This window comes from Molossus molossus, unplaced genomic scaffold, assembly GCF_014108415.1.
Source record: "Molossus molossus isolate mMolMol1 unplaced genomic scaffold, mMolMol1.p scaffold_m16_p_7, whole genome shotgun sequence".
Classification (NCBI taxonomy): Eukaryota; Metazoa; Chordata; class Mammalia; order Chiroptera; family Molossidae; genus Molossus; species Molossus molossus.
This window is the reverse complement of record NW_023425401.1, coordinates 7,456,837-7,470,623: the sequence shown is the minus strand read 5'-3', so window position 1 is coordinate 7,470,623 and position 13,787 is coordinate 7,456,837. Positions and strand designations below refer to the sequence as shown.

Sequence of the window (13,787 nt, the reverse complement as noted above, 5' to 3'; positions counted from 1 at the left end):
TGCACACTTTTCACAGACATTTTGTCCAACGGTAGTCTGTTTTCTTTGTGCTTCATTAGTTGCCTCTCAGTTTTCACAGCTCACACTTCATTTTTTCATTTGTTACTGCTTGCCATCTTTAGCTTCCTTTCCTTTTGTGTATCCATACATAAGCCTGTATTTCTTCCAGTTCTGAACTTTAATTAATAGAACTTGAAATACAGCACTGTGTAAATATTTTATCTAAAACATTTTGTCTTTATCTGATCTGGGCTGTCTTAAACCAGTGACTGACAAAGCAAAAAGTATTTATTTTTTCTTATGGGGATTTACACTTGATTCCTGTGTATCTTCCTGAAACTTCGTACTTTACAGCTTTTCCACCATTTCTTGTAAGACTTAAGGTGCAGAGCATAGTAATTGGTGTTTATTAAAAAAAATGGGTCTTTTGTTCTATATTTCATCAGGAGAGCTGCTGACAATGAATTAAAATCACTGGACCTTATATCCCCCCCACACAAAAAAGTCTTAATTGATATGTAGAAAAAAGTCGGCTTTCATTTTGTTTGTCATTTCTCTCTGATTTGTTGAGTTACATGTAAGTAACTTTTATTTTTCCCTATCTTTTGCTATGTTCCAATGGATTGCCTCTCCTTTTTGGACTAAATGCATCATGTACAATTCTTGGAATTCCTCATTTACTGTTCCTCTGTGGATCTGTTCTGTTGGAATCTGGAACACTGGAATGATGGAAATGTGTTCTTTACAAAGTAGCTGTGAGTATACTTGATAATTTATACAGAGATTTTTTTCAAAGTTAATTTAAATTTAACTTACAGTTGGATGAAATATGAGCCAAGGAAGCCTTAACTTTATATATATTTTTAGCTCTACACATAGTAGGCTTTCAGATATTTGATTTTAAAATAGCATATTTTGATCAGTATCCTAATTATTAAATTAAAATTAGGCTTTTAATTTAATTGGCTTGCTTATCATCTCAACATTTGGCTTAAGAATTAGTTTATATGAATAAAAAAAGATAAAAGGTTATGGGTAGAATATTTACATACATATGTGATACTAGTGAGAAATGCAGACTGTTGAATTAATGCTTTAATCTCATGAGATTTTTTAAAATGATAATTTAAATGTGACAAAAACTTTTAAGAGAGATGAGTACCTCTTAGGAATATTTTGCCATTATATTTTAATGATGAATAAGACCTACCTCTAAGTAAAATTAACCAGTAAGACTCTGCTCAGATGATCTGAACCATGGACAGTTTTTCTCACCAATGGGTAAGTTAAAAATCAGACTTATTCATTAAACCAATTTAGAAGTAGATTTCTTTGAATTGCTCATGGAACTGTTACCGAGGTCATCTGAATATCAAAAACCACGCAGAAAACTCAATTATAATTTAAAACCTGGATAAATCTGATTTGCCTGTTAATGGAGGCAGCAGGAATCATGTGAAACCCTGAAGTAATATAATTGGACCTGTATAACAGCATGAAATATACTGTCTGTTGATTAACAGTGGTCATGAGAGGCTTCAAGAATTTGTGGAGAAATTGCTTTAAACTTAGTATTTTAATTTTAGTTTATGAATAGGAATACAAATTTCAAGAAACTCATACCTGTGATAATTAGCATCAACAAAAGGGATAATTAGGAGTTCTTAATATAATATAATTTTAAGGGGATTTTATGTTATGGATAATCCTTTTTTAAAAAGTTGATTGGTCAGAATCTTCTTATTACTAACTTACTATAAATTAAAATCTTTGCTCTGAGGCAGGTTTAAAAAAAAATTATATCATTTCCTTGGATTTTTATAATTGACCATTATATTGTCAGTTAACTCATGCTCAATTTGTCTATTGCTGCAATTAACTAATACTATTATTGGTACCATTATAAAAGTCCATTTGATTTTCCATGAATAATAGTTTGTATAGTTTTCTAATTTAGGTTAATGACGGGAATTTGAAATGTGTGACAGAAGAGTTTTGTTGCTATATGAATAACCTGGCCCTTTTTTCTTTCTCAGCAACAGAAGAACCTTGAAGGCTATGTGGGATTCGCAAATCTCCCAAATCAAGTATACAGAAAATCAGTGAAGAGAGGGTTTGAATTCACACTTATGGTTGTGGGTAAGATATGATTTCTAACTAAAACTGAATTTTGATCTATATTTTAAACTATTAACTCTGAATAAATTTAAGAAAACAATAGTCCAAATAACTTTATGGGTTATATTTTTTCTTATTATGTGAATACATTTTTAAATTTAGCTTGGTGGTATAATGGGATTTACATATTTTCTTATCTCCTTTTTTAAGATGGCACTATTTTGGAAACTAAGTCAAAGTTAAGAAGCAGTGGAGGGGGTTGTAGAATAGAACACTAGAGACGTTCTCTTCAATTGGTAATGCTACAAGAGGAAGTAGTGTCTGCTGATTATTTCTTCAGGATAATTTCTTTTTCTGTGGCTCTTATATTAAGTAGCATTATAGCACCTGTGCATTTACTTAAATATATGTGTTATGTTAAGTAGCATTATAGCACCTGAGCATTTACTTAAATATATGTGTTAGAATAGAAAGGATCATAATCATGCAAATTATTACCCTGGGAATTTATTCATTGAGTATAAGTCCTAGAGTGAGTGAAATATGCCTCTCCTTGTTCTCTAATTCGGTCTCATTTTTCCTGTGATTAATCCTTTGAATACCTTACCCTGCCTGTAGTGCATTTTAAGAGATTGTCAAGGCCCTGGCCAGTTTGGCTCAGCGGTTAGAGCATCATTCTGCGGTCCGGAGAGACCCGGGTTCGGTTCCCGCTAAGGGCACGTGCTTTGGTTGCAGTTTGTCCCCGGCCCTGGTTGGTTGTGTGGGTGGCAGCCACTCGATGTGTCCCTTCACGTTGATGTTTCTCTCTCCCTCTCCCTTCCTCTCTCTCCCTCCCACTCTATCTGTACAAAAATGGAAAAATATCCTTGGGTGAGGATAAAAGAAAAAAAAAGAGATTGTCAAGGGTTATTTTGACAGTAGGTTGGTAACGTCATCATTATATATGAAGAAATGCATTACCATATGTAAGATGAGTAATCTTAAATGACTGTCATATTTTTACCTGTTATAGGCTGACTTTAGAACACAAATCCTAAGTATGATACAACTTTATTGTATTTCTCTACTTTTTTAAAAAGGTTAAAAGCAGGATAATGGATCGACTGTCCTTAACAAAGCCTACTGAGTTGATACTGGGCCTTTATGTAGTGTGCATTAATTTTTCCTAATACTGTCAACCTGGGTATTAAATTAGATTGATTAAATTATCTCTAAAATAGTCCTTCATTGAAGGGAAGAATTGTTTTTGTTTTTTGGGGTTTTTTTTTTTTTTTTTATTTATCTTCAGATAGAATGGGAAGGAGAGAGGGAGGAAGAAAAAGAGAAGCATCAATGTGAGAGAGACACATTGAGTGGTTGCCACCCACACGACCCCAACCGGGGCCGGGGACAAACTGCAATTGAGGTATGCATGCCCTTAGCGGGAACCGAACCTGGGACTTTCTGGTCCGTGGGACGACACTCTAACCACTGAGCCAAACTGGCTAGGGTGGGAAGAATATTTTATCAATTGACCAAAATATTTTAGTTAACTTGCCTGTCTCATGAAGAGTAGAAGCATAATGTTACTAGCTTTCAATTGCTGCTGTGAAGTAGAGGTGAGTCTAGATGAATGGATAAAACATCTGTAGAACATACCTTTTCTTCTTTAAGTTGGTAATATGATCATTATATGTGAAGAAATAGTACATCTAACCTTCACATATGTAGTGTTAGTGATCTTTTTTTTTTTAAATCCTCACCCAAGGACATTTTTTCATTTTTTGTTCAGATAGAGCAGGAGGGGGAGAGAGAGAGAGAGAGAGAGAAAGAGAGAGAGAGAGAAAAATCGACGTGAAAGGAACACATCAAGTGGCTGCAACCCTCATGACCCAAGTAGGGCCGGGGAAAAACTGCAACAAAGGTAAATGCCCTTAGCGGAATCCGAACCTGGGTCGCTCTGGAACGCAGGCTAACGCTCTAACTGCTGAGCCAAACCGGCCAGGGCTAGTGTTAGTGATCTTAAATCACAAACTGTAGACAAATAAAAGATCATATTTTTAATTTGTAAGAAAACTTTCTAGGTCCATCCATTAGGAGAATTATAACAATTTTCACATACATTTTGATATTAAAATTTTAGTTTATAGAATAACTTTTTGAACTTATATTTAGTAAAATAATATCTGGGAATGAAGGCCAGATACTGGGTTTAAAATCCCTGTGAGATTTTTCTAGATAAAAAAGTTTTTTTTTACATTTAATCCTTACTTGAGGACATGTTTCCGTTTATTTTAGAGGGAGGGAGGGAGGGAGAGAGAGAGACCGGGAATTGAACCCTCGACCTTTTGGTGCATAAGATGATGTTCAAGTGAATCACACCAGCCAGGGCCAGATAAAAAAGAAAATTAATAGTCATATCATCTTGATTTTTAGAGGAAATATATAAACTCTAAATGTATCTTATTTATTAGTTTTTCTGGTCAGTCCTTTTGTAAACTACAGCTTTTGTGTTTTTCTTGATAAGACTTCAACTGAGGATAAAGGAAAATAGGTGTTAAGATTCATATTCTGTTTTCCCCACTGCACTTTGAACATTATTGTTTAATTAGCTATCTTTACACAGATTTGTTGAATGCAGGGACTAAATCTTTTCATCTACATACTTGCAGTGTCACCTTATATTAGACACATAAGTAAATGTCTAATATATTGGTCTGTTTTTCAGACTTTAGGCCAAGTCTAACATTATTTGCGACTCATAGAAAGCTATACCCAGCCTTGCTTTAGTATTTTTCACATAGAGATTGCAAGCTATTCCTTATAGCTAAGTCCTCATTTTTGAGATTTAAATTTAGAGCAGTTTTGGCTGTTATAAAAATTCTTGATTTAAGACTTACACATTGATACAAACTGAGAATCTATGTTTAACAGTTTATTTTTTTTTAACACTCTTTGTCCTTTGTTGTAAAAACCTTTACCCAGTAACCTTGCCTCATAAGCAATATTTGTTGAGTACTTTCTTGAGTGACTTCTTTGAATCTAAAAGGCATAGTATGTGTTCTCATATTTTCTCTCTTAAAGGAACCTGTAATTTATGACAACATAAAGTACACATAAAAAATAAGTAACATTTCCAGGAAATAAATACAAGTCAGTAGTGTCATAAAGAAATTAAAAGCCATAGAGGTTTAAAGGATATAGGAGAGGATTCCAAAATGGCGATGGAGTGAATGGAAACTACACAGACCATCTCCCAGGACCAAACTGGAATTACAACTAAAATAAAGACAACTCATCGGGAAAAGCAACAGAAAAGCAGCTTGTGAGGACCATATAACTAGGGACACTGAATCAATCCTGGTAGAATTGGGGAGGCGCGAGAGGGGGGCTGGGAACCCACAGACAGCAGCGGTCTTAGCTGTGAGCAGTGCCCTCAGAGTTAAAATCCCAAGCCACCTCTACAGCACAGAGGGCCGGGACAGAGCGCTAAATTAGCCACAGCCACTCGCCTTGGGCTCTGGCAGAGGGAGGGCAGACTGGACTGGAACTGTGTGGGGGCACTCGGGATTTGGAGAGAGCTCAGAGCTTTTGCTGACTTGCGGCCACGCGGGACAGTGGCCATCTTACTCCTTCCCAGGGCTCTGGGGAGAGGTGGCGGCCACTCCCTTGGAGATTCAACCCCACCCAGGTGGGCCAAAGAAATTCAAATTGAGGCTCATTAACAACCAGTATCTGCTCCACCCTTGGGGAATCCTCTTATGCTGAACACCTGAGGGACTTTTTCATTCAACTGAGAACCCAAGGCTCTTCAAGTAACCAAGACTGATAGCCTCCAGGCAAAAAGCTAGAGGATAATTGAACCATTCCTGAGCTTGCACATCTACCCAGGAAAGTAAGACTTGACAGTGGTGTTTAACATGGGTCCTCCCGTGCTCATCCAAACCCAGTAGAGGGAGCCACAAACAGCAGAACACCAACACCCACAGGGAAAATTTGGCAGGCTCCAAAACCCACTGAGATAGCCAAAATGGTGAAGCAAAGAAACAAACTCCAAATGAAGGAACAAGAGACCTCTACTAAAGATGAGATAAATGAAATACAGTTAAGCAAGTTATCAGAGGTAGAGTTCAGAGCCATGATCTTGAGGAAGCTCAACAACATGAGTAAGGACGTCAGTACCATGAGTAAAGATATAGAAGCATTGACAACCAACCAGGTGGAAATGAAGAATGACATAGCAGGAATAAAGAACACATTGGAAGGACTAAACAGAGTAGAGGAAGCTGAGGACTGGATTAGTGAATTAGAAGACAGGGTAGGAAAAAATCAACCAATCAGAAAACCAATAGGAAGAAAAAATTAAAAAATAGGAAGATAGCTTTAACAGAAGTGTGGGACAACTGGAAACGTAATAACATTTGCATTATAGGAGTCCCCGAAGAGGAAGAAAATGGGCAAGGGTTAGAGAATGTATTTGAAGAAATAGTGACAGAAAAATGTCCTAAGTTGGTGAAGGAAGAAGGCATTCAAGTTCAAGAAGCACAGAGAGCCCCAAGTAAGAAGAACCCAAACAGGCCCACACCAAGACACATAATAATTAAAATGCCAAAAATTAAAGACAAAGAGAGCATCCTAAAGGCAGCAAGAGATAAGCAACAGGTTGCCTACAAAGGAACCCCCATAAGGCTGTCAGCTGACTTCTCAACAGAAACACTATAGGCCAGAAGGGAATGGCATGAAGTAATCAAGGACATGAAGAATAAGGATCGGAATCCGAGACTACGCTGTCCAGCAAAGCTATTATTCAAAATAGAAGGTCAAATAAAGAACTTCCCAGACAAAAAAAGGCTAAGGGAATACATTAGCACCAAACCAGCACTGCAAGAAATGTTAAAAAGACACCTGTAATCAGTTGAAATAGGAAGAAGAAAAATATAACCACACTAAAAAAAAAATGGCAATAAATAAGTACATATCAATAATCACCTTAAATGTACATGGACTGAATGCTCCGATAAAAAGATACAGAGTAGCTGATTGGATAAGAAAGCATGACTCATATACGTTGTTTATAAGAGACCCACCTCACAACAAGACTCACATAGGTTGAAAGTTGGGGTAGCAATACTCATATCTGATAAAATAGATTTTTGAAAGGATCAATCCAACAAGAAGATATAACCTTGGTAAACGTATATGCACTCAATATGGGAGCACCAAAAGATATTGAAAATATATATAAAATATGTATAAATATAAATATAAAAATATATTTAAAATACATTAAAAATCTTCTGGAGGATTTCAAAGGGGAAATTGACAGCAATACAATCATAGCAGGGGATTTCAACACCCCGCTGACATCACTGGATAGATCCTCTAGACAAAAAATTAACAAGGAAACAGAGACTCTAAATGAAGCACTAGAACAAATGGATTTAATAGATATCTACAGAGAATTACACCCTACAACTACAGAATTCACATTCTTCTCAAGTGCACATGGGACATTCTCAAAGACAGACCACGTGTTAGGACACAAACTAAGTCTCTACAAGTTCAAGAAGATTGAAATCATATCAAGCACCTTCTTAGATCACAGTGGCATGAAACAAGAAATCAGTTGCAAGAAGAACATTCAAAGTCATTTGAACACATGGAGGATGAATAGCATGTTATTACCAATGAATGGATTACCGAGGAGATCATGGAAGAAATTAAAAACTTTCTGGATACCAATGAAAATGAACACACAACAACACAAAATCTGTGCGTTGCAGCTAAAGCAGTTCTGAGAGGGAAGTTCATAGCACTACAAACCTACCTCAAGAAACAAGAAAAATTTCTAATTAACTATCTAACCTCACAACTTAAAGAACTAGAAAGTGACAAAAAGAAAACCCCAGAGCAAGTAGAAGGAAGGAAATAGTAAAGATCAGAGCAGAAATAAATGACATAGAGAGAGAAAAAAAAAGACAATTCAGAGGATCGATGAAACAAAGAGCTGATTCTTTGAAAAGATAAACAAGATTGATAGACCCTTAGCTAGACTCACCAAGAACCTGAAAGAACCCAAATACACAAAATCATAAATGAAAGGGGAGAAGTAACAACTGACACCACAGAAATACAAAGGATCATTAACAAATACTATGAACAGTTATATGGCAACAAATTCAACAATCTAAGTAAAATGGACAATATTCTGGAAACACATAGTCTTCCAAAACTGGACCGTGAAGAGATAGAAAACTTGAACAGACCAATAACAACTCAGGAAATTGAAGAGGTAATCAAGACTCTCCCAGCAAGCAAAATCCCAGTCCTGGACCGCTTCACGGAGGAGTTTTACTGAACATTCAAGGAAAAACTAACACTGATTCTCCTCAAACTATTTCAAAAAATTCAAGAAGAGCCCTGGCTGGTTGGCTAAGCGGTTAGAGCGTTGGCCTGTGGTCCTGAGAGATCTGGGTTCGGTTCCCTCTAAGGGCGCGTACCTTGGTTGCAGTTTGTCCCCGGCCCTGGTCGGTTGTGTGGGTGGCAGCCACTTGATGTGTTCCTTTCACATCTATGTTTCTCTCTCTCTCTCTCTCTGTTTCTCTCTCTCCCTCCCACTCTACCTGAACAAAAAATGGAAAAATGTCCTCGGGTGAGGATAAAAAAGAAAAAAATTCAAGAAGAAGGAAGACTTCCAAGCTCGTTTTATGAGGCCAGCATAATTCTAATTCCAAAACCAGAAAAAGACACTACAAATAAAGAAAACTACAGGCCAATATCCCTGATGAACGTAGATGCCAAAATCCTTTAAAAAATACTAGCAAATCGGACCCAGCAATACATCAAAAAAATCATTCACCGTGACCAAGTGTGATTCATCACAGGGATGCAAGGCTGGTACAATATTCACAAATCAATAAATATGATACACCACATAAACAAAATGAAGAAGAAAAACCACATGATCATATTAATAGATGGCCAAAAAATCTAGCACCCATTTCTGATAAAAACACTCAGCAATGTGGAAATAGAGGGATCATATCTCGACATAATAAAGGCCATTTGTGAAAGACCTACAGCCAACATCATACTCAATGGACAAAAGCTAAAAGCATTTCCCTTAACAGGAAAAAGATAGGGATGCCCCTTTCACCACTCTTATTTAACATAGTACTAGAAGTCTTAGCCACAGCACTCCAAAATGAAAAAATAAAAGGGATCCAAATTGGAAAGGAGGAAGTGAAACTATCATTATTTGCAGGTGACATGATATTATACATTGAAAACCCTAAAGACTCCATCAGAAATCTACTAGACTTAATAAATGAATTTGGCAAAGTTGCAGGATACAAAATTAACACCAAGAAGTTGATGGCATTCTTATACACCAATGATGAAGTTACAGAGAGAGAAACTGAAAAAACAATCCCATTTATCATCGCAGCAAAAAAATTAACATACCTAGGAATAAATTTAACCAAAGAAATAAATGACCTATTTGGAGAAAACTACATGACATTGAAAAAAAGAAATAGAGGAAGATATAAAAAAGTGGAAGCACATACCTTGTTCATGGATTGGAATAATTAACATCATTAAAATGTCCATATTACCCAAAGCAACCTATAGATTCAATGCAATCCCCAGCAAAATACCAACGATATATTTCACAGAACTAGAACAAATACTTCAATAGTTCATATGGAACCAAAAAAGACCCCAAATAGCCACAGCAATCTTGAAAAAGAAGGACAATGTTGGAGGGTTTACAATACCGGATATCAGGTTATACTACAAAGGTACTATAATCAAAACAGCCTGGTATTGGCACAAGAACAGGCATATAGACCAGTGGAACAGAACAGAGAACCCGGAAATTGACCAAGACATTATGCTCAATTAATATTTGACAAAGGTGGCAAGAGCATACAGTGGAATAAAGACAGCCTCTTTAATAAATGGTGTTGGGAAAATTGGACAGCTACATGCAAAAAAATGAAACTAAACCATCAACTTACACCCTACACAAGAATAAACTCAAAATGGATAAAAGACTTAAATGTGACTCATGAATCCATAAAAATCCTAGAAGAAAATGTAGGCAACAAAATTTCAGACATCATACAAAGCAGAATTTTCACTGATACATCACCTAAGGCAACAGAAACAAAGGAGAAAATGAACACATGGGACTACATCAAACTCAAAAGCTTCTGCACAGGTAATGATACATTTATCAAAATGGAAAGGCAACCCACTGTATGGGAGAGCATAATTGCCAATGATATATCAGATAAGGGGTTAAATTCCAATATTTGTAGAGTACTCATACAACTGAACAAAAGGAAGACAACCCAATTACAAAATTGGCAGAGGAACTAAATATGCACTTCTCCAAATAGGACATACAAATGGCCAAGAGACATGAAGAAATGCTCAACATCACTAATCATCAGAGAGATGCAAAATAAAACAACAATGAGGTACAGTGATACCTCGGTTCTCGAACGCCTCGGATTTCGACCAAATCGGTATTCGACCAGGAGATTCGAGAAACTTTTGTCTTGGAATCCGAACAAATATTTAGAACTCGAACTTCCGAGATGAGCCGAGTTGAGCCGAATGGCGTTCATTCGGCCCAGCGCGCCTTGCTTGCGTCATCAGTGTGAGTGCAGAGAGAGAGTCACGCTTTGTGGAGAGAGTCACGCTTTGTGGAGAGAGTCACGCTTTGTGGAGAGAGTCACGCTTTACACTGAATTTAACCCTTAGACATACTGTACACTTTTATTTCTTGTTGAGACTTATGTTTTTCTACATATTATATACAAATTAGGCCAGTAAATAGGCATTTTCTGGGGCTTGGAACGAATTAATCCAGTTTCCATTATTTCCTATTGGGTTTCATTGCTTCGGTTCTCGAACAATTTGGTTCTCGACCGTCCTCCTGGAACGAATTATGTTCGAGAACCGAGGTATCACTGTATCACCTCACACCTGTCAGAATGGCTGCCATCAACAAATCATCAAACAAGTGTTGGTGAGGGTGTGGAGAAAAGGGGACTCTATTACACTGCTGGTGGGAATGCAGACTGGTGCAGCCACTGTGGAAAACACTATGGTGTTACCTCAAAAAATTAAAAATTGAATTGCCATTTGACCCAGTGATCCCACTTCTAGGAATATATCTTAAGAAGTCTGAAAGAACAATCAGAAAAAAATATATGTACCCTCATTTTCATTGCAACACTATTATAATAGCTAAGATCTGGAAACAGCCCAAGTGTCCATAAGTAGACGAATGGATAAAAAAGTGGTGGTACATATATACAATGGAATACTACGCAGCTGTAAGAAAGAAAGATCTCTTATCCTTTGAGACGACATGTAGGGACCTGGAGAGTATTATCCTTAGCGAAACAAGCCAAGCAGAGAAAGACAAATATCACATGATCTCACTTATTTGTGGAATATAATGAGCATAACAGTCTGAGGAACAGGGTAGACCCAGAGATATGGAAATAGGGTATAGACTGACAACCCTCAGAAGCGGGGGTGGTGGGGGAAGGGAAGAGATAAACCACAAAACTTATATGCATGTACGCATAATTGATGGACAGGGACAACAATGCTGGGGATGGGTTGGGGGCGATGGGGAGGAGGGTGTCAATGGGGAAAAAGGGAGAAACATCTGTAATAAAAATAAATGAATAAATAAATAAAGGATATAGGAGAGCTTGTCTCTTGTTGGAGATTATTATTGCTGTATTTGAGGAGGAGGGATTAGAGTGAATTTTTAAGACTAGAATTGGAATAGACATTTAGAAGGAACCAAGCTTTAGACTTTGGGTCTTCTGTTCTTGCACTGCATAGAACTCTCCAGTAAGCAGATGATAAACACAAGGAAATTGTGCATATGAAAGAATCGATTGTGAATCATGATTTGTGGTTCATTCTGAACTCAGGTTTTATGATAGAAGACTATAAATTGTTTATTATGTTAATAACATAATGGTAATAACAGGTGGTAATAACATAATGATGAGATTTCTATACCATTCTTGTCTTGGTCCTGAGTTATATATATATATATATATATATACATACACTTGGTCCTGAGTTTTATATATATATATATATATATATATATATATATATATATATACATACACTTGGTCCTGAGTTTTATATATATATATATATATATATATATATATATATATACACACACACACACACACACACACACACACACACATACACACACACACATATACATAGATAGATATATATAGTTTGTTTGTTTGTTTTTTTCAGAGAAAGAGTACAAGGGAAGGAATGAGAGAAGGGAGAAGGGGAGAGAGAGAGAAAGAAAAAGTGAAAAACAGATGTGAGAGAGAGGCATCAATTGGTTGCCTCCCGTACAACCCCAAGGACCAGGGATCAAACCTGCAACCCAGGCACTTGCCCTTGACTAGAATCAAACCACAGACCCTTTGATCTGAGGGCTGACGCTCTTAACCTCCAAGCCAAACTGGCCAGCACCTGATGTTTAGATATTAATTGAATGATTAGTAATATCGATGACATACAATAATCAGGAGTAAAGTGCTAGGAATTATGGACTAAACTGATGATACAAAATGAGAATGACCACTTCAACCCTCAAAGGAATTTCCAGGGAAATGCATACTACTAATTAAAATTTAATTTAGTAATTGCTTTAGTAGTATGGTTAAGGTGTAAAGATTTAGGAGAGTTATTATTTGGGCTTACTGGAGTGAAACATCTTATTTGCCTGATAGGATAGATTACAGTCCTGAAACCACAGCTCTCTTGTGCTTAAATTTCAAATGTGTAATATATTTTGGCAATTTTATAAATGAACTAGTTGTATTTACGCTTTTTATTTGTTTTTAGCATACCATAAAAATGTGACATATTTAAACTAACATATGTATTTTAATAATAAAGTAGTATAGTGGTGTTACAAAAAGAAGACTATACTTAGCCTAGTTTTAATCTCCACTTTCTGCCACAAATGAGTCTTCTGACCTTGCACAGATCACTTTGAATCTCAGTTTCCTTATCACAACAAACATTTACCTGGTCTTTCTAAGCTAGGAACTGCGCTGAAATTAAAAACGAGTGCACCGAGAAACATCTGTAACAAAAATAAATTAATAAAATGAAAAAAACAAAAAACGAGTGCACCTCTAAGAACCTGAGCATATGATTTGGTGGTGAAGTGAAGACACTTGGACAACAGTGACATCTGTTATGTGTAACTACCCCTACCTCACAGAGAGCTTGCGATAACTGAATGTATCTTGTATAAACACCATATATACAGTATGCCTAATAAATATGTAAACTAAATAAAATATTTAAAATGTTTATAATTACTATATTTTTATGACTTAGTTAAAAGATACAAACACCAGAGATGAAGGGAAGACAAAGATGGTTGAAAATGAGATGGCAGCTAATATGTTAAATACTTGATTAATCCTTTGAACTTCTGCTTTGTTGAACTCCTTTGATTACAAACATTTCAGGGCACTTGGCTATTTAGTTTAGATGGTTTGGCAAAAGCTCTTTTCTGATGAGAGTCAGATTTAGCTAATTTGAAAGATGGTTAAGGATTTGTTCTTCCCCCATTATAAATAGATTTAACTGGGTAGCTTGCA

At 36.4% G+C, this 13,787-nt stretch overlaps 1 protein-coding gene across 3 annotated transcripts in view; it reads left to right on the top strand.

The window, feature by feature from the left end:
• SEPTIN7 (septin 7) overlaps positions 1–13,787 on the top strand; it is a 91,301-nt gene that overhangs the window by 23,999 nt on the left and 53,515 nt on the right. For 2 of the 3 annotated variants that reach the window (XM_036246571.1, XM_036246570.1), the window contains exon 3: positions 2,037–2,139. In XM_036246571.1, coding sequence (XP_036102464.1) covers positions 2,037–2,139 — 103 coding nt within the window. Of the gene's footprint in view, positions 1–636; positions 756–2,036; positions 2,140–13,787 lie in introns of those variants that run through there. The other variant, XM_036246573.1, reaches the window with a different exon arrangement.